The sequence below is a fragment of the Scyliorhinus torazame genome, chromosome 21 (assembly GCF_047496885.1).
Source record: "Scyliorhinus torazame isolate Kashiwa2021f chromosome 21, sScyTor2.1, whole genome shotgun sequence".
Lineage (NCBI taxonomy): Eukaryota > Metazoa > Chordata > Chondrichthyes > Carcharhiniformes > Scyliorhinidae > Scyliorhinus > Scyliorhinus torazame.
Genome location: NC_092727.1, coordinates 125,262,634 through 125,288,737, shown reverse-complemented (window position 1 = coordinate 125,288,737; position 26,104 = coordinate 125,262,634). Strand labels below are relative to the sequence as shown.

Below are 26,104 nucleotides of genomic sequence, written 5' to 3'. Positions count from 1 at the left end.
CACACACACAAACATATAGACACCACGCACACACACAATATATAGACGCCGTACGTACATACATACATTCACGCACACACGCATATAGACACCACACACACACATATCGACACCATGCACACACAAACATATAGACACCATACAGACACACATAGACGCCACACACAAACGCACACACGTATAGGTGCCAAACACACAGACACACTCAAACATATAGATGCCATACACACATTCACAAACATATCAACACCACACACAAAGATATAGACACCATATATATATGCACACACACACATATAGAACACCTACACACAAACATATAGACACCACACACACAATATATATAGACGCCATACGTATACATACATTCACACACACACATATAGACACCACACACACACACAACATATTGACACCATACATGCACACACACAAACATATAGACACCACACACACACGCAATATATAGACGCCGTACGTACATACATACATGCACGCACACACACATAGACACCACACACACAACATATCGACACCTTACATGTACACACACAAACATATAGACACCATGCACACACAGAAACACAGACAACTTGCATACACACGCAAACATATAGACACCACACACACAGCATATTGATAGCATATACAGAAACATATAGACATCATACACACACACATATAGACACCATACACACACAAACATATAGATATCATACACTCTCAAACATAGACACCACACACACAGAAACATATAGGCATCATATGCACAGACACACAGGCAGACACCACACAAACATATAGACATCACACACACACACATCTAGACACCACACACATAGACAACACACATATATATGCACACCACACACAAACATATAGACATCACGCACACACTCACATAGACCCCATACACACACAAACATATAGACATCATACACATACAAACATCTGGAAACCACACACACAAACATGTACACACCATATACACACAAACATGTAGGCACCACACACAAACAAACATCTATACATCATACACACACACATTGACACCATATGCGCTCAGAGACATGTAGGCACCACACACACACCTTGCATACTGACAATCATATACACAACACACACACAGATAGACACCATACAGGCACACATCATACACACTAACATCTACACAACACACAAACATGTAGACACCAAACACACACACACACACACACACACACATAGACTCCATACACATAAACATATAGACACCATGCACACATATAGACATCATGCACACACACACAAACATATAGACACCACATTCACACAAACATATAGGCATCACGCACTCACAAACATATAGGCATCACGCACTCACAAACATATAGGCATCACGCACTCACAAACATATAGGCTCCATACACGCACAAATGGACACCATACACACACTCACTCGGAAACATAGACACCACACACACACATATATAGACACCATACACACAAATACGGTGATGACACAGACATAGATCCCATACATACACACAAACATATAGACACCATACATACACACAAACATATATACACCACACACACACATATAGACTCCATACACATAAACATATAGACACCATGCACACATATAGACATCATGCACACACACACAAACATATAGACACCACATTCACACAAACATATAGGCATCACGCACTCACAAACATATAGGCATCACGCACTCACAAACATATAGGCATCACGCACTCACAAACATATAGGCTCCATACACACACAAATGGACACCATACACACACTCACTCGGAAACATAGACACCACACACACACATATATAGACACCATACACACAAATACGGTGATGACACAGACATAGATCCCATACATACACACAAACATATAGACACCATACATACACACAAACATATATACACCACACACACATATAGACGCCACACGCACACATATGGACACCATAAACACATATATAGACACCATACACACACACACATATATATATATTATATATATATAGACACCATGCACACAAACATATAGACCATAAACTTACACAGAAACATAGACACCATACACATGCACCCACAAACATATCAACACCACGCACACACACATAGATGCCACACACACACATAGACACGACACACACACATATTGACACATATAGGTGCCACACCCACACAAACATACAGGCGCCGCACACAGCCACACACACATATAGGCGCCACAAACACACCACACATAGACACGACACACACATAGGCACGATACACATGCATAAACATCTCGACACCACACACACACAAACTAATAGAGACCAGAAACACACACACATATACATAGACACCATACACACAAACATATCAGCAGCATGCACATAAATATATAGACACAACACACGCACACAGACACATAGAACCCACACACAAATGTATATAGAAAGCATATGCACACACATATAGGCACCACACACACATATAGGCGCCACGCACACATAGGCACATACACACTCAAACACATAGATGCCATGCACACACTCACAAACATATAGACACCACACACAAAAATATATACACCACACACACACATAGCCACCATAAACAATATATAGATACCATACATACATACACACACCATACAGACCCCATACACAACATACATACACACACAAACACAGATACCACACACTCACAAACAAACACGGACAAAATGCATACACACACAAAAAAATAGACACCACACAAACATATAGACATCATACACACACGTATAGGTGCCACACACACAGACACACACACATATATAGGTGTCACACACACATATAGGCGCCACAAACACATAGACACCACACGCACATAGACACATACACACTCAAACACATAGGTGCCATGCACACACTCACAAACATATAGACACCACACACAAATGTATAAACACCATATATACACACATAAACACCACACAAATATATAGAAACCACGCACAAAAATATATATACCACACACAAAGACACCATACGCATGCATTAACATATAGACCCCCCACACACACACAGACACCATACACACAAACATATAGAGACCATAAACATACACACATACATAGACACCACACAGACACACACACTCACAATCATATCAACACCACACACACAAACACACCGACACCACACACAGACATATATAAAGCATACGCACCCACACATATAGGCTCCACACACACACATATAGGTGCGCACACAGACACTCCCAGATGCACACACACACATATAGACACCATACACAACATATAGGCACCATACATACATGCACACATATAGACACCACGCACATATAGACACCACACACAAACATATAGACACCACACACACACAAACATATAGACACCACACATAGACCACACACACACATATAGACCACACACACACATATAGACCACACACACACATATAGACCACACACACACATATAGACCACACACACACATATAGACCACACACACACACACACATATAGGCACACACACATATAGAGCACACACACACGCACACATATAGACCGCACACATATAGACCACACACACACACACACATATAGATCACACACACACATATATAGACCACACACATATAGACCACACACTCCCATATAGACCACACACATATAGACCGCGCACACACACATAGGCCACACACACATATAGACAACACACACACACACATATATAGATCACACACACACATATAGAACACACACACACACATATAAGACCACACACACACACACATAGATCACACACACACACATATAGAACACACACACACACATATATATAGACCACACACATATAGACCACACACTCACATATAGACCACACACATATAGACCGCGCACACACACATAGACCACACACACATATAGACAACACACACACATAGACCACACACAGACATATAGACAATGCACACACATATAGACGACACAGACGACAACACACACACACACACATAGACAACACACACACACGACACACAGAAATACAGACAACACACACACAGACATATAGACAACACACAGACATATAGACAACACACAGACACACATGTAGGCACACACATATAGACCATATAGACCACACACATAGACCACACACATCTAGACAACACACACATACAGACAACACACACATACAGACAACACACACACACATATATAGACAACACACTACAGACACACACATCACAGGCACACACACATCACATACACACGCACACACATATAAACACACAGATAGACAACCCACCCACACACATATAGACAACATACACACATATATAGACAACACACACACACTACAGACACATATAGACAACATCACAGGCACATCCGCACATCACAGGCCCACACACATATAGACCACACACACACACATTATAGACAACACACACATATAGACAACACACACACTACAGGCACACACACACACATCACAGGCGCACACACACATCACAGGCACACACATATCACAGACACACACATGCACACACATATAGACAGCATACACACATATATAGACAACACACACACTACAGACACAAATCACAGGCACATACACACACATCACAGGCACATACACACACATCACAGGCACACACATATATAAACAACATACACACATATATAGACAACATGCACACATATATAGACAACATACACACATATACATAGACAACATACACACATATACATAGACAACACACACACATATACATAGACAACACACACACATATACATAGACAACACACACACATATACATAGACAACACACACACATATACATAGACAACACACACACATCACAGGCACACACACATCACAGGCACACACACATCACAGGCACACACACATCACAGGCACACACACATCACAGGCACACACACATCACAGGCACACACACATCACAGGCACACACACATCACAGGCACACACACATCACAGGCACACACACATCACAGGCACACACACATCACAGGCACACACACATCACAGGCACACACACATCACAGGCACACACACATCACAGGCACACACACATCACAGGCACACACACATCACAGGCACACACACATCACAGGCACACACACATCACAGGCACACACACATCACAGGCACACACACATCACAGGCACACACACATCACAGGCACACACACATCACAGGCACACACACATCACAGGCACACACACATCACAGGCACACACACATCACAGGCACACACACATCACAGGCACACACACATCACAGGCACACACACATCACAGGCACACACACATCACAGGCACACACACATCACAGACACACACACATCACAGACACACACATATCACAGGCACACACATATCACAGGCACACACATGCACACACATATAAACACACAGATAGACAACCCACACACACATAGACAACATACACACATATATAAACACACACACACTACAGACACATATAGACAACATCACAGGCACATACACACATCACAGGCCCACACACATATAGACCACACACACACATATTATAGACAACACACACACATATAGACAACACACATATAGACAACACACACACTACAGGCACACACACACATACATACATCACAGGCGCACACACACATCACAGGCACACACATATCACAGGCACACACATATCACAGGCACACACATATCACAGGCACACACATATCACAGACACACACATATCACAGACACACACATTCACAGACACACACGCACACACATATAGACAGCATACACACATATATAGACAACACACTACAGACACAAATCACAGGCACATACACACATCACAGGCATACACATATATAAACAACACACATATAGACAACACACACACATATATAGACAACACACACACATATATAGCCAACACACACACATATATAGCCAACACACACACATATATAGACAACACACACACATATATAGACAACACACACATATATAGACAACACACACATATATAGACAACACACACACACACACATATAGACAACACACACACACACACATATAGACAACACACACACACATATAGACAACACACACACACATATAGACAACACACACACATATAGACAACACACACACATATAGACAACACACACACATATAGACAACACACACACATATAGACAACACACACACACACATATAGACAACACACACACACATATAGACAACACACACATACATAGACAACACACACACTACAGGCACACACATACATCACAGGCACATACACACATCACAGGCACACACATCACAGGCGCACGCACACATCACAGGCGCACGCACACATCACAGGCACACACACATCACAGGCACACACATATCACAGACACACACATATCACAGGCACACACATATCACAGGCACACACATATCACAGGCACACACATATCACAGGCACACACATATCACAGGCACACACATGCACACACATATAAACACACAGATAGACAACCCACACACACATATAGACAGCATACACACATATATAGACAACACACACACTACAGACACACACATCACAGGCACATACGCACATCACAGGCACACACGCACATCACAGGCACACACGCACATCACAGGCACACACGCACATCACAGGCACACACGCACATCACAGGCACACACGCACATCACAGGCACACACACATATAGATCACACATACACATATAAACAACACACACACACGTATATTGACAACACACACGTATATAGACAACACACACGTATATACAGACAACACACACACACATAACAGGCACATACACACATCCCAGGCACATACATACACATCACAGGCACACACACATCACAGGAACACACACATCACAGGCACACACTCACATATCACACACTCACATATCACAGGCACACAATCACAGACACACACACACACACACAAACATAGAATCATATCACAGGCAGCCACACAGGCATACACCTCACAGGCACAGACACATCACAGGCAGATACATTGCAGACAAATCACAGGGGCACACACACACACACAGATCATAGGCGTACGCACACACCCACACACCATAGGCGTATGCACACACACGCACACAGACACATGCATACACACACCCCCTGCACACAGACACACGCATACACACACCCCCTGCACACAGATACACACACCCCCCTGCACACAGACACAACTAGAAACTGAATGGATATCTGCAATGACAACAAGTTTCCGTTTATCAATGTCCATTCCCCATCAGGGTGCCAGGTTGGCAGTGCCAGGGATCGGGCCTGGGGTTGCCATGCCCTTCAGAGGTGGGTTGGGGGGGGGGCCCTGAAGACCCCTGAGAGGTAGGTTAGGGCCGGGCAGGGAGGCGGGGGGGGGGGGGGGGGGATCCGGAGGCCGCAGTGGGGATTCCGAGAGGGGCCAGGAGATCGGGACATCATTTAAAAATGGCGCCCCAATCTCCTCCTGTTGGGAGTGAGGTAGATGCGGCCACAGAGGGACGTTCCTGACCTATAGCGTGGTCGTTCCCGGTGGTGAAGGCACCGACAGACCCCACTCTGCACACCCAAAGGAGACACGTCTTTGCGCGTTTAATCAGGCCCAGTGAATCAAGACTAGCTCTTTGGTCTTGGGATGAAGCAGAGTTAGAGGACGGGGCGGATGATTGGAGCTACAGACACAATTAATTTTAACGCAAGGTACTCTGTTCCTATATTTATATTTCTATCATAAATTCCACTCGGCATCCATTCCGGGACAGAGTGACTATTATCACACGACTTGTTTACAGAGGCGGAGTCACAATTAAAACATGGATAGGAACTGTGTGAGGTGTGGTGCTCCAGTGGAACATGTGCGTGTGCGCACTGGGCAGCACGGTAGCATTGTGGATAGCACGATTGCTTCACAGCTCCAGGGTCCCAGGTTCGATTCCGGCTTGGGTCACTGTCTGTGCGGAGTCTGCACGTCCTCCCCATGTGTGCGTGGGTTTCCTCCGGGTGCTCCAGTTATTCCCACAGTCCAAAGATGTGCGGGTTAGGTGGATTGGCCATGATAAATTGCCAAACTTGTGACTCCGCCTCTGTAAACCAGTCGTGTGATAATATTCACTCTGTCCCGGAATGGATGCCGAGTGGAATTTATGATAGAAATATAAATATAGGAACAGAGTGGGATTACTGGGTTATGGGGATAGGGTGGAGGTGTTGACCTTGGGTAGGGTGCTCTTTCCAAGAGCCAGTGCAGACTCGATGGGCCGAATGGCCTCCTGCACTGTAAATTCTATGATTCTATGATGAACAGATCGAGAGGTGATTTTAACGCAGGAATCAATAAAACCAGATGATATAAAATTGTAGGCATGGATTGAGAGTGAGCAGGTTTAGACAAGTGAATGACGTCATGAATGGCAGATGTTATTTAAGATAGAGACGGGCAGGATTGTATTTAGCCGGCCAGGCAAATGAAGAATTTGCTGTTGCCCGCATGGGTGCCCATGTATCGGAGCAGGAAAGATGTCTTCGGGGTAGATATTGATCAAAGTTTCATAGCAATCTGAGGTAACAATAGGAAAATCAAGTCGGGTCACTGAAAGTATTGCTTGGCTAATAAAGTAGAAGTTTTAGATCACTAAACTTGGTAAGATAAGGCATTGATCCAAATTTCCTTCCAAGTCACGTGGGATCCTGGCTTGGGACTATATTGGAACAGAGTTAAAATCCTCTCTAACTGCAGCGTCAGTCTACCTTGTCCCATACCATATATGGCGACAGTGATTCAGGGAGGCAGCTCACCACTGCCTTCTCAAGGGACAATTAGGGATGGGCAATAAATACTGGCCTAGCCGGCAAAATCCCAAAAATGGATTACAAATCACACTCGGAATTGTGAGCGTGATCTACCGGCGGGTTCGTGCCCGAACAGGAGCGCAGCGTGGCCGGGCGAAGACCCCCACACCCCCACCCCCCCCCCCCACCCCCCCCCACCAGTTAGTCCGCCACGCGAGATCTATCCCGACCTCGCGATCAGGATCCCGCCCACAGCGGCCGTGGCCAAGCCTCACGCATCTCAGTCGGTTTTAAACCCACTTAAACGTGCTCACCTCGAATCTATCGGGCTCCCGGCATCTAACATCCTCCACAGGGGTCCCCAACCGGGCATCGTTCAGTACAAGCATGGACCAGATGTAAAGACACCCGGGGTGGTCAGGAGCAGGGCAGGGTGGCCCCCTGGCCCGCCTCCTGGAATGCGGGTACCTTGGCAGTGCCAGGCTGGCACCTTGACACTGCCACCCTGCCACTGCTGAGGTGCCCAGGTGGCACTGCCAAGAGTCAGGGCCTGGGGGGAGCCATTGCCATGAAAGGAGAGTGGAAGGGGGGCACGAAGAGTGGGGGCTGCAGGGCGGGTATGAAGGGGCCTGTGGATGGTTGGGCCGGGTGAAGGTTTTGGAAGGCGGAGGGGCCCGAAAGGGGCGTGGGACGGCCTGAAAAGAGGGCGGGTTTGGCCAAGGCCCATGTGTGTGGGGGGTGACATTACCCATGGCTGGGAGGGAACCCACAAGCCCTCTTAGAGATTGGACAACACTTTCCAAACGGTGGCCTGTTCTGGCTCCTGAGCTCACCTCCCCAGTGATGAAAATATTTCCAAATGTGGGCTTGACCGGGGAAACTCCCCAGGGTCAAAAACAGTGACTGTGAGGTTAGATGGCGGTGGGGAATCCGCCGACAGAGCCGACGGGAAACTCACAGCAAAACCCGCCACAAATAGACCCTGGGCGCGATCTACCCGAATGGGAACAAAATCCCGCAGCCGTGATTAGCCGCGTGCTTCCTGACACTCGGAGCACCGAGAAACCCCCCGCTATCTAATGCCCATCAGAGGCCTCAGCAGGGAACACGCGGCCCAGGCCGCACTTAGACCGTTCCCTGCACGGAGGAGCTCCGCTCACCGGAATGTCTCAGGGCAGGGAGATACCCCCAATCTCTCAGGGCCCCTGACATGACCCCCCCCAACCTCCCTCAAGCCCCAACCCATACGGGGGTCCTCAGTGCCCCGCAGCACCCCACAGGGCAACCCCCAAAGCGATCCCCGCTGCATGAAAAACTGTCACCCTGCCACCCCGGCAGTGCCAGCGAAAGCACTGGGGTACCACCTTTCCCAGAGCCCGCCCACCTGGTATCCACCTGGTAGATTCCCTGGTATCATTTCAAAGAAGAGCGGGAGATCTCTCCCTGGTATTCAACCAGGGGAACCCTCAGCAGGCCAGATGTCTGTGGAGCGAGAAACCGAGTGATTATTTTGAGTCCGACTTGACATCGTTGGAACATTTGTCACCGATGTTGAGGCCAATATTTGTCGCTCAACGAAAATCACCGAAACAGATGATCTGGTCGTTGTCACGTTGCTTTTCTGGGGAGCTTGCTGTGAGCAAACGGACTGTTGCTTTTCGACATTTTCGAGCAACCTCATGCCATGGACTGTGAACCCTGAGCTTGTGAAATGTGCTGTACAAAACAAATGGTCCTCTTTGAATGCCATGAGATCTCTGGGACTCAGAATTGTAGATCACAGCACGTGGCCATTGTGCCTGAACCATCTCTGGAATAACTACCCATCTCGTCACATCCCTGACCCGCAAAATGATCTCAACTTTAAGACCAAGTCTACATGCAAAAAGTGGGAACATCTGAAATCCTCTTCCACAAATGGCAGCTGTTGCTAAGTCCATTGTTAAATCCATCAATCCAGAATTAAAATTTTGTTAACCAGTTATTAAGGGATATGGAGTAAAGGTGAATTTAGGTCACAGTTCAGATACAAGAGCCAGACTTCAGGAGCTGAATGGCTTAATTCCGCATCATTTTCTCAGCTTCCTAGGTCCCGCAGATCTTGCTGTCTGGACCCGGGGCTTATTCACTATTGAGGCAACGGAACTAAAACCCGCTCTTTCTAAATTGCCCAGGACCATATCATTCAAATCACTGAATAAGGCCAAGTTGCTCAAGAGCCTGTGCGTCAGAGATTGGGGCTGAACTGAGTTTGAAGGTCATAGGTAGGACACCCTTGGTCCAGTGTTGATGTGCCAGACAGCCCTGTGTCAGTCACCTTTCCTCTTTCGGTCTCTTAACCTTGACCCGTCACCTGGGATTTTCCAACCGTTAAAAAGGCAAAGAAAAAAATAAAAGGCTGTCATCACTTTTATTGGACAGAAACTCAGTCTGCCGGAGGTCAGGGGCCACAAGGCGGGCGGACCGCGGACTATTCTCTGCTCTTTGTGCTGCTCACAGCAGGAACCCCGCTCTGTCTGGCTGAGAATCTCACAGAGACAAGAGCATCACTGTTGGCTACAAATTAAACCCCCCACAGTTTAATCTGCTCTCATTGTCCCCAGTGTACAGGCACTGGTTGCTGAAAAGGGGCGAGTGTGCTGAGCAGGAGGAGCTGACATCATCTACATAAAGAGGGATACGCTCGGGTTTGCTCAGAGTAACTGTCTGTCGTCCTCGGGTTTAATTTGGCTCTCGTGTTAAAGAGAAAAACCTCACAATCAGCTAATGTCTCAAAAGCGTTTTACAACCAGTGAAAAGCTTTCTGAAGTGTGGCCATTGGTGTATTACAGGAAAGAGCAGCCAATGGAAACGCAGCAAGCTCCACAAAGAGCAGTGTGATAATGACCAGATACTCTATTGTTGATTGGGGAATACATCACGGCGAGGGCACCGTGGAGGTCACCGCTCTTCTCGGACATACTGCCACGTGCTCTTTGACATCCTTCCAGACACATGTGGCCTCGGTTCAACACCTGAACTGAAAGACGGCACCTCTAACAACGCAGCACTCCCGGCCTTGAAGGGGCAGCTCTGATTTTTGAGCTCATCCTGGAGAAGGGACTTGAAACCGGGACGATGGCGAGGGTCGAGCACCCTCGCGCTCCCAACTCGGTGATGCGACGGAGCCGTTAAATCGACGCTTGGGGCTCGAGGACCCCGTAAACAGAGACGTCCAGTGGCTGCGGTGGAGGGTAGGGTGATCAGGGTGGCATTTTAAAATGACACCCCAATCTCTTCCTGCACTCACGAGCCTCGCTCCTCTCAGTGAGGGAAACAACGGTAAGTGCGGTCTCAGACTGGAAGTCCAGAATTTCAAACATTACTGACCGTCTGGGAGAGAAAATTCCTCCTCATCTCCATCTTAAATCGGAAACATCTTTCAAACTGTGTCCCGGGTTCTCGATTCCGCAATAGGGGCAAAATGCTCTCAACATCCATCCTGTCAAGCACCCACCTTCCCCCGCCCACTGCCCCAGAATCTTATATGTTTCAGTAAGATCGCCTCTCATTCCTCTAAACCCCAATGAGCTTACGTCCATTCTGCTAAATCTTTCTTCATAAGGCAGACCCCACTCCCCAGAATTCAGCCGAGCGAACCTTCTCAGAACAGCTTCCAATGCGAGTCGGTCCCTCCTCAAGTCAGGTGACCAAACCGGTGTGCTTTACTCCAGCTGTGATCTCACCAAATCCACCCCCCTTAATAAAGGCCAACATTCCATTGGCTCACATTCAATGGTCTGTTTCACAATCGGGGTGTTGGGGGAGGCAGGAGCGGCGGGGAGGGGGCGGTTTGGTCTGTGGATGTTGAACGGGCCCAGTTTCCTCCTCACCCCTCATTCTGTTTGCTGGATGGACACTGGGTGGAATCACAAATCTATCTCACCAAGGCCCACACTGCAGAGGAAGAAATCCAAGCAGCTTTCTCAGGCCAGCTGGTGCGCGAGACACTCTGAAAGGGAGTGGCACTGCAGGAGCTCCGAAGGTTTCGGAAATATGTTCACTGAAGGCCAAAGTCTTCAGAAGGTCTGTTTAAGGGATAATTCTGGACGGAGCGGAGCAGACGGATATACAGAGACCCCCTCCCCACAGATGTGTTGGGTGTTCTGGATCACAAACAGGTCACCAACACTGGAAGTGGTGCAACTCTATTTTATTATAAGGTTAACTATATTAACATACTTGAACTGGGGGTAAATGCAATACCAGCTTTAACTGTTGACCCTTGCCTAGTCCTAAACAGGTGATGCACTCAGCACATGGTGAATGTCTGTGTTGCAGGCTGTGAGCTCTGTGCTCCTAGCTAGCTGCTACTCGAATGAGCGGGAACTCTCCTGTCCCCTGTCTTTATAGTGCGTGTGCTCTCACTGGTGATTGGTACCACTGCATGCCCATCACTGTGTGTGTGTGTGTGTGTGTCTGCGCCATGATATACTGGTGTATATTATGACATTCCCCCTTTTATATAAAGAACATGTGCCTGCGTGACAATAAATATTGTGTAGCGAATGTACCAGACTATATGTATGCGTGTTATTTACATGACTATGTACATGAGGCTAATCTATTTACACGGGAAGGTGCCTGGTGCAGAGAAACAGGGTGTCACACCAACAGCGAAATGAACATTATATACAAACTACTGGAACGATGAAACAGGATAACAGAACAGATCAAAGAGTCCAACATCGTAAAACTCATAAGTCAAGTCTCTGAGGTGGGCGACGAATTCTGGTTGACCGCCTCAAGGGTGGGTCAGGAGCCACCGGCTGAGGAACGGGCTGGGCCACGGCAGAGTGAGGAGGATGCAGAGTATTCGGAATCTCCACATAGTCCGGTTTGGGAACAACAGGAGGGCGTGGCACCGGTGGAGGATCACGTAGCGAGCGTGGAACGAGACGAAGGGCACGCCGATTGCGGCGGCGAATGGAACCATCTGGCAGACGAACCAGGAACGAGCGGGGGGGGGGGGGGGAAACCTGCCGAAGAACCACAGCAGGTTGCAGGCCAGCCACCTTCCGGAAGATGGATGCGGACGTTGTCATCCGGCGCCAGAGCAGGGAGATCAGTCGCCCGAGCGTCATGCGCCGCCTTGTGTTGTGCACGAGACTGTTGCATCCGCTGAAGGACCGGAACATGGTCGAGGTCTGGGACGTGAATGGACGGCACCATCGTCCTGAGGGTGCGACCCATGAGCAGCTGGGCTGGCGACAGGCCCGTGGACAGTGGGGCCGAACGATAGGCCAGCAAGGCGAGGTAGAAGTCGGATCCTGCATCGGCAGCCTTGCAGAGGAGCCGTTTGACGATGTGGACGCCCTTTTCCGCTTTGCCATTGGATTGGGGGTGCAGGGGACTGGATGTCACATGCACAAAGTTGTACCTGCTGTCAAAGTTGGACCATTCCTGGCTCGCGAAGCAGGGGCCATTGTCCGACATCACAGTGAGTGGGATGCCGTGACGAGCAAAGGTCTCCTTGCAGGCTCGGATAACAGCCGATGATGTGATGTCGTGCAGGCGTACAACCTCCGGGTAGTTCGAAAAATAGTCTACAATCAGAACATAGTCCCTGCCGAACACATGGAACAGGTCAACGCCTACCTTAGACCAAGGGGACGTGACCAACTCATGGGGCTGTAGGGTCTCACGTGGTTGGGCCGGCTGGAACCGCTGACAGGTGGGGCAGCTGAGCACTGTGTTGGCGATGTCCTCATTGATGCCGGGCCAGTACACAGCCTCTCGGGCCCGTCGGCGGCACTTCTCCATGCCAAGATGGCCCTCGTGTAGCTGTTCCAAAATGAGCTGGCGCATGCTGTGCGGGATCACGATGTGGTCCAGCTTCAGGAGGACACCATCGACTACTGCCAGATAGTTTCTGATATTGTAGAACTGCGGGCATTGGCCCTTGAGCCACCCGTCCGTCATGTGGCGCATGACACGCTGTAGCAGGGGGTCAGCCGCAGTCTCGCGGCGAATGTGGATAAGGCGTTCATCCGTGGCCGGCAGGTTGGAGGCCGTGAAGGCCACATGGGCGTCAACCTGGCAGACAAACTCCTCTGGGTCACACGGGGTGTTGACTGCCCTGGACAGAGCGTCAGCTATGATCAGGTCCTTGCCTGGGGTGTACAGGAGCTGGAAATCGTACCGCCGGAGTTTAAGCAGAATGCGCTGGAGGCGAGGGGTCATATCATTCAGGTCTTTTTGTATAATGTTGACCAGCGGGCGATGGTCAGTCTCGACAGTGAATTGGGGGAGGCTGTACACGTAATCATGAAATTTGTTTACCCCAGTCAACAGGCCCAGGCACTCCTTTTCGATCTGCGCGTAGCGCTGTTCTGTGGGGGTCATGGCACATGACGCATATGCAACGGGGGCCCATGATGAGGCCTCATCGCGTTGCAGGAGCACCGCCCCAATGCCGGATTGGCTGGCATCCGTTGAAATTTTTGTTTCCTTCGTGGGATCAAAAAATGCCAATACCGGGGCCGTGGTAAGCTTGGTCTTAAGCTCCTCCCATTCGCGTTGGTGGGCGGGAAGCCATTGGAAGCCTGTCATCTTCCTGACCAGGTTCCGGAGAGCTATGGTATGGGAGGTGAGGTTGGGGATGTACTTCCCCAGGAAGTTGACCATGCCCAAAAATTGGAGGACTGCCTTCTTATCCGCTGGCTTCTGCATGGCCGTGATGGCTGCCACCTTGTCCGCATCCGGCCGCACACCCAACTGGGAGATGTGGTCCCCTAGGAACTTGAGTTCCGTCTGGCCGAAGGAACATTTGGCTCTGTTGAGGCGAAGGCCTTGGTCCCGTATTCGTTTGAAAACGCGCTGGAGGCGACTGATATACTCCTGCGGGGTGGTGGACCAAATGATGATGTGTTCAACATAGACGCGCACACCCTCAATGCCCTCCATCATTTGCTCCATGATCCGGTGGAATACTTCTGATGCCGATATAATCCCAAACGGCATCCTGTTGTAGCAGTATCTGCCAAACGGGGTATTAAAGGTACGCAGCTTCCTGCTGGACCTGTCTAGTTGAATTTGCCAGAATCCTTTCGAGGCGTCAAGTTTGGTGAAGATGTTGGCCCGAGCCATCTCGCACGTGATCTCCTCGCGCTTGGGGTTAGGGTAATGCTCCCTCATTATGTTGCGATTCAGATCCTTTGGGACAATGCAGATCTGGAGCTCGCCAGAAGGCTTCTTTACGCACACCATGGAACTGACCCAGTCGGTTGGTTCCGTCACTCTGGAGAGCACTCCTTGATCCTGGAGGTCCTGCAGCTGCTGCTTGAGGTGGTCCTTGAGGGGTGCTGGGACTCTGCGAGGTGCATGAACCACAGGCATGGCGTCTTGTTTGAGCAGGATTTTGTAAGTGTATGGAAGTGTGCCCATGCCTTCGAAAACGTCGCGGTGCTGGTCGATGATGGCATTAAGTTGCGACGTGTCCTCTGGAGAGAGAGAGTGTACTTGTTGAACGAGGTCTAGGAGTTTGAGAGTCCTTCGAGGAACCCACGATCTCGAAGGGAAGAATGGCTTTTTGCGAGTTGTGCGTCACTTCGAGTTGGCATGAACCGGTAGTAGGAATGACGTTGCCATTGTAGCCCACTAGTTGGTAGGTCGACAGAAGAATGGTTGGTTTAACCCCAAGGGTCTGAAAGTCTGACCACGCTAGGAGATTAGCAGAGGCACCAGTGTCCAGGCGGAATCGTATCTGGGATCGGTTGACCGTCAGGGTGGCACACCACTCGTCGTCTGGATCAATGCTGTGCACCGACAGCGGCTGGTGGTTTTGATTTGGGGACAGCCTGTTCTTTGTTATAACAGCGACTCGAAAAGGCTCCCTCGGGTCCTCGGTGTCACTGATCTGCGGGAAGTCGGAATCGGACTCTGTGACCGTGGGTTGAATTGCCCGAACGTTCCTGCGAGGCTGGCTGAAGCGATGGGAGTTGGCAGGCTGAGCTGCTCGACAGCAGGCAGCATAGTGGCCAAGTCTGCCACATCGTAGACATTGTCGAGATTTTTCAGGACATTGCCGCTTTAAATGGGTGGAGCCACAGTTGCCGCACGTCGTGATGTCAGTACGCTCGTTGCGCCACCGCGCATGCGCGGTGCGGTCCTGCGTGGTGCCGTTCCTCCACGTCACCGTCCCCTCGTTTGGTGCGTACAAGCGCGGGAGGCCGTGAAAAGCTGCGAAATGGCCGCCCTCATCCAGGCTGCAGCCTTGGAGGTGTTCAATTGTTTGGACCCGTTCCGCCTCGTGGGGGCCTTGCCGCGCCGTTTCAGCCGCCTGTATGTGGGAGTACCGGCTGGTGGTGGCATTTTCATGCAGGACACAGGTCTTGATGGCAGTCGCTAGGGTGCGTTGCTTAATTTTGAGGAGCTGCTGACGCAGGGGGTCCAACAGAACACCAAATACGATCTGGTCGCGTATCATGGAGTCGGAGGTGGGCCCGTAGCCGCAGGACTGCGCAAGGATGCGGAGGTGTGTTAAAAAGGATTGGAAAGGCTCGTCCTTGCCCTGCAAGCGCTGCTGGAACAGGTATCTTTCGAAGCTTTCATTGACCTCTATGCTGAAGTGGGTATCGAGTTTGAGGAGAACCGTCTTGTACTTTTTCTTGTCCTCGCCGTCTGCGAATGTGACGGAGTTGAAGATGTGGATGGCGTGTTGCCCGGCCGTGGAGAGGAGCAGAGCAATCTTCCTGGTGTCCGAGGTGTTCTCCCTGTCCGTGGCTTCGAGGAAGAGCCGGAAGCGCTGTTTAAAAATCTTCCAATTGACCCCGAGATTGCCGGTGATGCGGAGCGGCGGCGGCGGGTTGATGTTCTCCATACTTCAGGATGCCGGAATGCTGATTAGTTGCAGGTGGGTCTCAGAAGTGCTAGTATGCAACCACTCCTTGTACCATGATGTGTTGCGTGTTCTGGATCACAAACAGGTCACCAACACTGGAAGTGGTGCAACTCTATTTTATTATGAGGTTAACTATATTAACATACTTGAACTGTGGGTAAATGCAATACCAGCTTCAACTGTTCACCCTTGCCTAGTCCTAACCAGGTGATGCACTCAGCACATGGTGAATGTCTGTGTTGCAGGCTGTGAGCTCTGTGCTCTGAGCTGGCTGCTACTAGAATGAGCGGGAACTCTCCTGTCCCCTGTCTTTATAGTGAGTGTGCTCTCACTGGTGATTGGCTGCAGTGTTGTGTATGCTGATTGGTCCCACTGCATGCCCATCAGTGTGTGTCTGCACCATGATATACTGGTGTATATCACAACACACACTATAGGGGATTGCCAGTGATCGGCCAGAGGTAACTGCTACTCTCGCGGAACACCAATTGGCAAAAAAGGAACATCTCCAGGTCCACCAGTGCCCACCAACATTTACCCAGAGGAGGGCAAAGGGACCGTCCTACTGGGAGGGGAAAGGGGGGGGGGGTGGAAAACTCATTTTCAGCTGCTATGGTACCTGGTTTAACTTCGGTTACAGAGGAATATCTAAACCAATATGTCTTTTCCCTGTTTTTTAAAAAAAAACAGACTACAGGAGATTAAGACATCACATCTGGGACAAGAAAAACAGCTGGCAGAAGTTTGGAATGCTCTTCTGTAAACAGCCGTTAATGTAAAATGAATTGTTATTTTTGCATTCGGAGATTGACAGGTTTTTGTTGGCTGATGGTATTAAGGGACATGGGGCAAATATGGGCATATGGAGTTAGGTCACAGATCAGCCTTGATCTCATTGAATGGCAGAATGGGTTCAAAGGGCAGAATGGTCTCCTCCTTTCCCAATGGGTCCCTTAAGCCAACCATGTTACTTGAGTGTAAAAGCATGGAGCTGGACTGAGTTTCACACTTTCTCCAGCGGTGGGTTTTTTGGGTAGGAGGGGGGGGAAGGGAGATGGAATTAAATTGAAGGAATGGGATACCCACCCCGATCTCAAAGAGATTTTACACTGGGACAGGCAAGTCCTTGAATGGACCACCCACCTTTGCCTCAAAGGAGGTCCTTAAATGGGCAATTATTGGTCACTTCGGGCAGTTTCCCACTCAGTCTCATTAGGCTGGCGAGCGGGTTTATTTGGCATGGGACAAGCCTGAAAACAAAAGAGCTTAGGTCTTGGGCAAGGGGGGAGGACAGCACCTCCATTAGAAGCCTCCTTGTGACTGCAATCCCCGCCCCCCCCACTCCAATCTGGTCTACCCTCCCACTCCAAGGCCTCACCTCCAAAACCCCGAACCCCCCCCCCCTCCCCGCCACGACCTTTTCCTGCCCCTATAGAATTTACAGTGCAGAAGACCATTCGGTAAATGGAAAGAGCACCCTGCCCAAGCCCACAGCTCCACTCTATCCCTACACCTCCACCCTATCCAAGTAGCCCCACCTATCCTTTTTTGGGCACTTTGCTGTCTGGTCCCAGGCTTTAGGCTCTGGTAGATTGAAGCAATTCCTCTTTTGTCCCCTGCAGCACCTGTCGCTACAGAGATGAGGGAGCTGATGGCCAGTGGGATTGGCTAATAGCTCTTTAAGTCAGGACAAACAGCAGAGTGAGGGTGGAAGTCCCACCCACCGGTAATTATCAATCTTTCGAGTGTGAAATGGCTGCAGGTGGTCAGATGGGGATGTGTCCCCACCAGCTCTTCAGATGGTGGGAAGGGAGACCTCACCATTCAAAATATTCAGGCCTAGTTCTCTCTTGTCTTTCAGTGCAATAGCAGAGTTTTGATAGCGTTCATGTTGGGAAGTGAAGACTTCCTGACATCAAGCAGGAATAGACTCAGGGGTAAGTTTTCAAATTCTTCAACAGCCTTGACCCTCTTTCTCTGTTACCTCGCCTGGCCCCACAACCTCGATCATTCGAGCCTCTTGTACATTTCCTATTAAAATTGCTCCAGCATTGGAGGCTGTGGCTTCAGTTGCTTGGAACTCGAGCTCTGGAATACCCACACTACAGTACAGTAGCATAGTGGTTAGCACAGTTGCTTCACAGCTCTGGGGTCCCAGGTTCGATTCCCGGCTTGGGCCTCTGTCTGTGCGGAGTCTGCACGTTCTCCCCGTGTCTGCGTGGGTTTCCTCCGGGTGCTCCGGTTTCCTCCCACAGTCCAAAGATGCGCAGGTCAGGTGGATTGGCCATGATAAATTGCCCTTAAGTGTCCAAAAAATCTCTTCCTGTATCAATATCTCTTCCTGTGATAAAGGTTGACACTGAATTCAATGGAAAACATGCCAGGAAGCAGTGTTCACTGAGCGGTACGAAATCCTTCACACATACCAACAGCAGGCATGTCCAATAGAAGGCTTCCAGGATTTTCCATTCTCTGTTTCGGCTGGAAAATCCATTTCCCACGATAAGGACATGCCCTCAACGGGAAATCCATTCCTTCCCAGTGACCTGCACTGGGTGGGTCAGAGAGATTGGCGGAACAGGGACTAATGACTGAAAGGAGCTTATTGGGTAAGATGTGACACATGACTCTTGAGGGTGGTGCATTGACGTTGCTGATCAATGTTATCACTGCAGCTCTGGCATGGAGTAAATCTCCGCAAAATATGTCTGGACAATATAATCAAGAAGTGACACTTGCATAAAGACTTGAATGAATCCTGTTGTAACACGTACTATACCCATATATGCTAAAGGGGTTATTATCGCCACCACACTAATAGCCAGAGGAAGGTCAGCCAAGGGTGTTGCGAATGAGCCTGTTTATATAATTAGCCCTTTCGAGGCTGGGGATGTTATGACTCCCTGATCATTCACTGAACAAAAGGAGGAATCTGGAACCAGTCTTTCCTAAATCAAGTGTCTTCACAGAACCCAGAGAACACAGGCAGTGTCCATTTGCGCCATTGCCCACACACAGGGGGAATCTGTTCTTATATCTACCCAAGAATAATGCCTGAACCTTTCCCCAGTTAGCAACAACCACTCTCACATACAACTGGAGCACCCACATTGTTGTGACAGGACTATTATTGAAATATTACCAGGAGATTCTCATGCAGGACAGGTTCTCGGATTACAGAGGGGTGGAAATTGTGCTGTAGTTGTCTGATTAAACCTCATTTAGAGTGCACGCAATTCAGTTCTGGACAGTGCACCAGGGGGAAACTATATTGGCCTTGGAGGGTGTGCAGTGCAGATTCACCCGATGGTGAACGTATAATGCTGACTGGGCCAAAGGGTTAAATTATGAAAACGAGCTGTAAAGATGAAGCTTGCATTTTCTTGAGACTAGAAGGTGAGGGGATGGACAGTCACTTGGTCGTACAGAACTTAAACATTGATGAAAAGGGAGATGTGTTGCTGAAGATTTTCCCATCAAACACGTTCCTTCTGTTATTCAAAGCAGGCAGAGTACAGAACAAACTCAACCAGCCCACCTTGCAAAACACAAACAAAACATTTACTGATTGGGCAGCACTTGCTGAACAATCCTGAGTGCGCTAATAGCTACACTAACAACCAATTTAAGACAATCGTAAAGTGGCTCAGTCGCGCTTGCCAGAAGTGACACACATTTATACACAGGGACCCATTCTCTGCAAACAAAAGGAATGTGTTCAAGCTTTGCACCTTTTTTGAATAACCCATGGTCTTGAGGAGCCTATAGTTAGCTCCCTGTTCTTTTTGCCATGGCAGCACCTCAAGCCAATCAGAGCCAACTTGCCAATCCATCAGCACCCTTTCCTCTTGTAGCATAAATTGTGATAGTTTGAAATTTGGTATTCTTGTGTTTGTCCTGATGAGTGCACGGTGAAAAGTGTCAGCAACCTGTCTCTCTTTGCAGCAATATTTAAGGGGCGTTCTCACAAGAGCGGTTACAATGATGAATGTAGTCGATAGCCTCTCCCTATTTACCCTTTTCTCCTCTGTGATAGACTCCAGAATAAGGGGGCAGGCCGTGAAAACTGAGCTGGGCTGCTTAGGGATGGTGTCAGGAAGCACGTCTTCACACAAAGGGAAATCTGAACTTCTCACTCCCAAAACTATTGAAAATTTCAAAACTTAGATTGCTAGGTTTTTGTTTGGATATTAAGGATTGGTGAACCAAAGTGGGTGGACGGGGTTAGAATCAGCCATGACTGAATGGTTGAACGGTCTCGAGTCCCTGTGTTCTTTCCAGCAGAATGGTATTCGGAGTGATGTGCACTCTCCATGTGACAATTGGATGCCAGGTACCAACTTGTCTCTAACCAATTGTCCCATATCTCACCCACCTCCCATTCACACAAGGATTCTTTTATTACTAAATGGATTTGTGCACAGGACTGGGCAATGTCAAAGCACCAAGCCAGGTTGGTGAACTCTCATTGCCATCACCAAGTCTGGTTTCAACATTCCAACTCGCAGACCTGTAGAGACCATGGAATGTTTAACATTTCATTTGGAATGGGATAGTGGGGACAAGTTACAATGTTGGATACCATAACGACGATATCTACGGGCAAGTAGTTAGATGGCAACTTAACCAGTGCACAATGCAGCAACAAGAGAGGATCGTGTATCAGATTGTTGTGAACAATTTCTGGATTGCGGGCTAAAAAAGCACACAGGATGTTTCCTCAGTGGTTTTCAAATTTGCATTAACATACCTGTGATGGGTGCAAAGACAAACCCCCATCTATCTCACCATGGTGTCTCTAGATGCATATGCCATCTGGTTTGAGCTCTGCTGATTACGTTCAACACATGGAGGAGAGATCATCAAAACGGGACACAGCACAGGCTGTGGGAGGCAGACAGCCCGTGCTGGGTGTAAGTGGAACGGACATTAATTGCATACACAATACTATATAGTGTCCACATCCAGAACAAACACACTCCACATATCCCTGTTTATTTGAGGAATAGAACGTGAATTTCTCATTGCGCACCAAACCTCCCTTCCACGTAGCAGCACGGCTGGAGGGAGAGGAGCTGCACAGATGGACAGGACAGATGGCAGCGAGATATCCTCACAGCACCGGCCTAACGCCATCCTCCATCTCAAGTTGTGGCTTTTCTCGCTCTCTCTTTCTCCCCACTGCTTCCAGTGTCGACATCAATCACTCTCAGATCCAGGAGCAAGTGGAGGAAAGAGGAAGAACAGGCTACCTGGGGAGAACACGTGCAATGTGTACTGCTCGCCACCTCCAATCCTCATCCTTTAGCCCAAACCTAACCTGAAGAAGAATAAGATTAGTTGCTTACAAGCGAGTAAACATTCCTGATGCCTGCCCGCTGGGAATCGGAGCTGAAACTGTTCAAGAGCTGTTTAAGGCGTTTGCAGAGGGTGAAGAATCAGGACTGGATCCAAACCAAAGTGACCAGGATGAAAGCGATGTTTCTAACCCACTGCACCACCCAGCCTCCATAACATTTAATTATTAACAGGCGGCCTCCTTGCTCTTGAAGAATTCTGATGCGAGCTGAGGAATGTGTTGTTGTTTCAGCTTTTTGTGGGATGGGAGGGAGTGTATTTTTGTGCACATCGAAAATTTTTACTGTTAAGAAGGATGCTTGGAGAGCCAATGACAGTGAGTATGTGTAGCATGGCCCTGCGTGGTGTGTCCATATAGTGGTGCCTCTGTGCATGGTGTGTCCATGCACTGCATGTTCCAATGCAGCCTGTCCATGTATGGGGTGACTGTGCGGATCTGTGCAGTGTGATTCTATGTGGTCTGATTGTACACAGTGAGTCGCTCCCCAAGGTGACTCTCCAGGGTCTGACTGTGCAGGGGTGTCTGTGCAGTGTGCAACATGACTGCATGAGAGGTGGCTGCAGGGGGCTGTTAGCTGTATGGGGGTGTTGGCTGCACCGGGAGGGGGGGGGGGGGGGGGGGGGGGGTTGGTTGTACTGGGAGGTTAGCTACACTGGGGTGTGTGGCTGCACTGGGGGGGGGGGGGGGGGCAGGGGATGGAGGCTGCATGGGAGGATAACAATATATTTATAACATTGTTTTAAAGAGTGCCCTATGATCTTCACATTTTGTCAATTATTACTTTGATATTCCATAAACCATAAACATTCACCTTCCATACACTGCACTGTTTTTTACTGGTTAGTCTGTCTGTACTAAAGACATGAGCGGTGCACACGCACACACATACCCACAAGCAATTATGGTCATGGATACATATATACTAGACTCTCACAGGTACGCACAAATGTGGTATTATTATGGCTAAAGAAAGAATCTTGAACTGAGTGTCAATGTATCAATCAGTGGGCACCAGTCGGGAAGCTGGCAGGTTCGTCAATGGCATTGATGGAGCTATGGAGATTTCTGGAAGTATTCCAATGGTTGAAGACAGCAATGAGGGTGATTCAAACTAATGACTGTCGTCGTAATATTTATTGGCAAACATTCCACCTGATGGAGAGGCTGGGTCGCCTTTGAGAATCATCAGGGTTATCAGTTTTATTATTTACTATGCAACCGGGCGGCATGGTGGCGCAGTGGGTTAGCACTGCTGCCTCACGGCGCCGAGGACCCGGGTTCGATCTCGGCCCCGGGTCACTGTCCATGTGCAGTTTGCACATTCTCCCCGTGTCTTCGTGGATCTCACCCCACAACTCAAAGATGTGTAGGGTAGGTGGATTGGCCACAATAAATTGCCCCTTATTTGGAAAAAAAGAATTGGGTACTCTTTAAAAAAAAAAATTGTTTTTTTAAAATTACTATATAACTGATAATTATCAATGTTCCAATCCTTTTCAAATAGAGCTTCAAGTGATCTCAATCCCACCTTCTCTTCATATTTTACAATCATTTATTTCTCCAGAGTCACAACAGGATCAATGCCTTCCTTTTCCAGTTCACACATTTCGGGTGATTGTTTATTCCAGTTTCCCTTTGCAGTCTGAACTTATACATTTTACACATAGATATTGGAACACACCACACAGCGAAGTACTCGCATTGATTCACTCTTTCCCATGGATAAAGCCTGTTCTGGTGCACCATCATACTCCGTCTTTCTCATCCTTTTCTCTGAATCAGTATATTAGGTTTTTTTTTAGGGGGCAGTGAATACCTTTTTTTAAGGGGGCAGTTCAGCAAGAGTAACTGATCCTTCCTGACACATGGTGCTGTGAACCCCTCCACTCGAGCAGACCACATCACAGGAACATTGATGGGACTGTGTCATTTTTCAGTTCATCAGTCGCCCAATGTTCCCTGAGCGAATGCTCATGTCTCAGGTTAATAACTGTCCTTCAAGCAATTTGGTTTTGTAACTTTCTGTGATTACGTACAGGGGGTGGTTACATGGCATTGCACTGGGAGGATGGCACTGGGTCCTCACTGATAATCAAAGCATGTTCTGTAATTATTCTAATGTTCTCCTGATTGTCCGATTCCAACCCCTATACATTGAGGCTCGTCAAAACTTTGCTGCTTGGGATCTGACTGACACCCAATCACGTCAATCTATCGCCCCAGTGCTCAGCGGCCACAGTCCAGCAATATCCAAATTATAAAATTCTTATCCTGTGTTCAAATCTCTCTCCGGCCTCGTCCGATCTCTGGAACCTTCTTCAGCCGTACTGGCCTCTTGTACAATCCCCGATTTCCATCACTCCACCACAGGGTGTCTTCAGCTCTATGGGCCCTCAGCTCTGGAAGTCCCTCTCTAAATCTCTCCTCATTATCTCTCTCTTCTCCTTTAAGAATCTACCATAAAACCCACCCCTTCGACCAGGCTTGGACTCCCCTGCCCTAATGCCTCTTCATGGGGCTGGCTTTTGATAATGCTCCTGTGAAGGGCCTTGGCAAATTCCTACTACGTTAAAGGCACTGCGTAAATGCAAGCTTTTGTTGTTGTAACCGCCAACAGTCTCTCACAGGCCAGTGAGCTTTGCCACCTTTTAACCCCCGATGTACCTCCATGTCCCGCCCTTCGCCAGGGGGCTGTTTAGGCAATGACTGCATTGGTGGCAGATGGAAGAGAGTGACGGACAAACCTTTGTTAACTTGATGGCGTGCCACCTTCCTGGGGACTGAATCCCGTCTCCGGTTACACTCCTCGGTCAAGGGCATTCCGATTCAAACATTTTCTGGATGAGTTTTACTCACCTTTGTTCGTTTCTCCGGGTTGATCAGGTGAAAGTCGCCTCTCCTGGTTGGCTGTAAAGGGTGTACGGACACAGAATGAGTTTGGGCGAGGCCAACCCAACTAACGGGCATGAGACACAGAAAATATACCGCAAATTAACGGAAACCTC

At 48.6% G+C, this 26,104-nt stretch overlaps 1 protein-coding gene across 25 annotated transcripts in view; it reads right to left on the bottom strand.

Annotated features, from left to right (window-relative positions):
- srcin1a (SRC kinase signaling inhibitor 1a) overlaps window positions 1–26,104 on the bottom strand; it is a 685,230-nt gene that overhangs the window by 277,050 nt on the left and 382,076 nt on the right. For 22 of the 25 annotated variants that reach the window (XM_072487470.1, XM_072487474.1, XM_072487473.1 and 19 more), the window contains one exon: window positions 25,956–26,006. The exons of the other annotated variants lie outside the window; for them this stretch is intronic. In XM_072487470.1, the coding sequence (XP_072343571.1) occupies window positions 25,956–26,006 (51 nt within the window). The remainder of the gene's footprint in view (window positions 1–25,955; window positions 26,007–26,104) is intronic. 25 annotated transcript variants of the gene reach the window in all.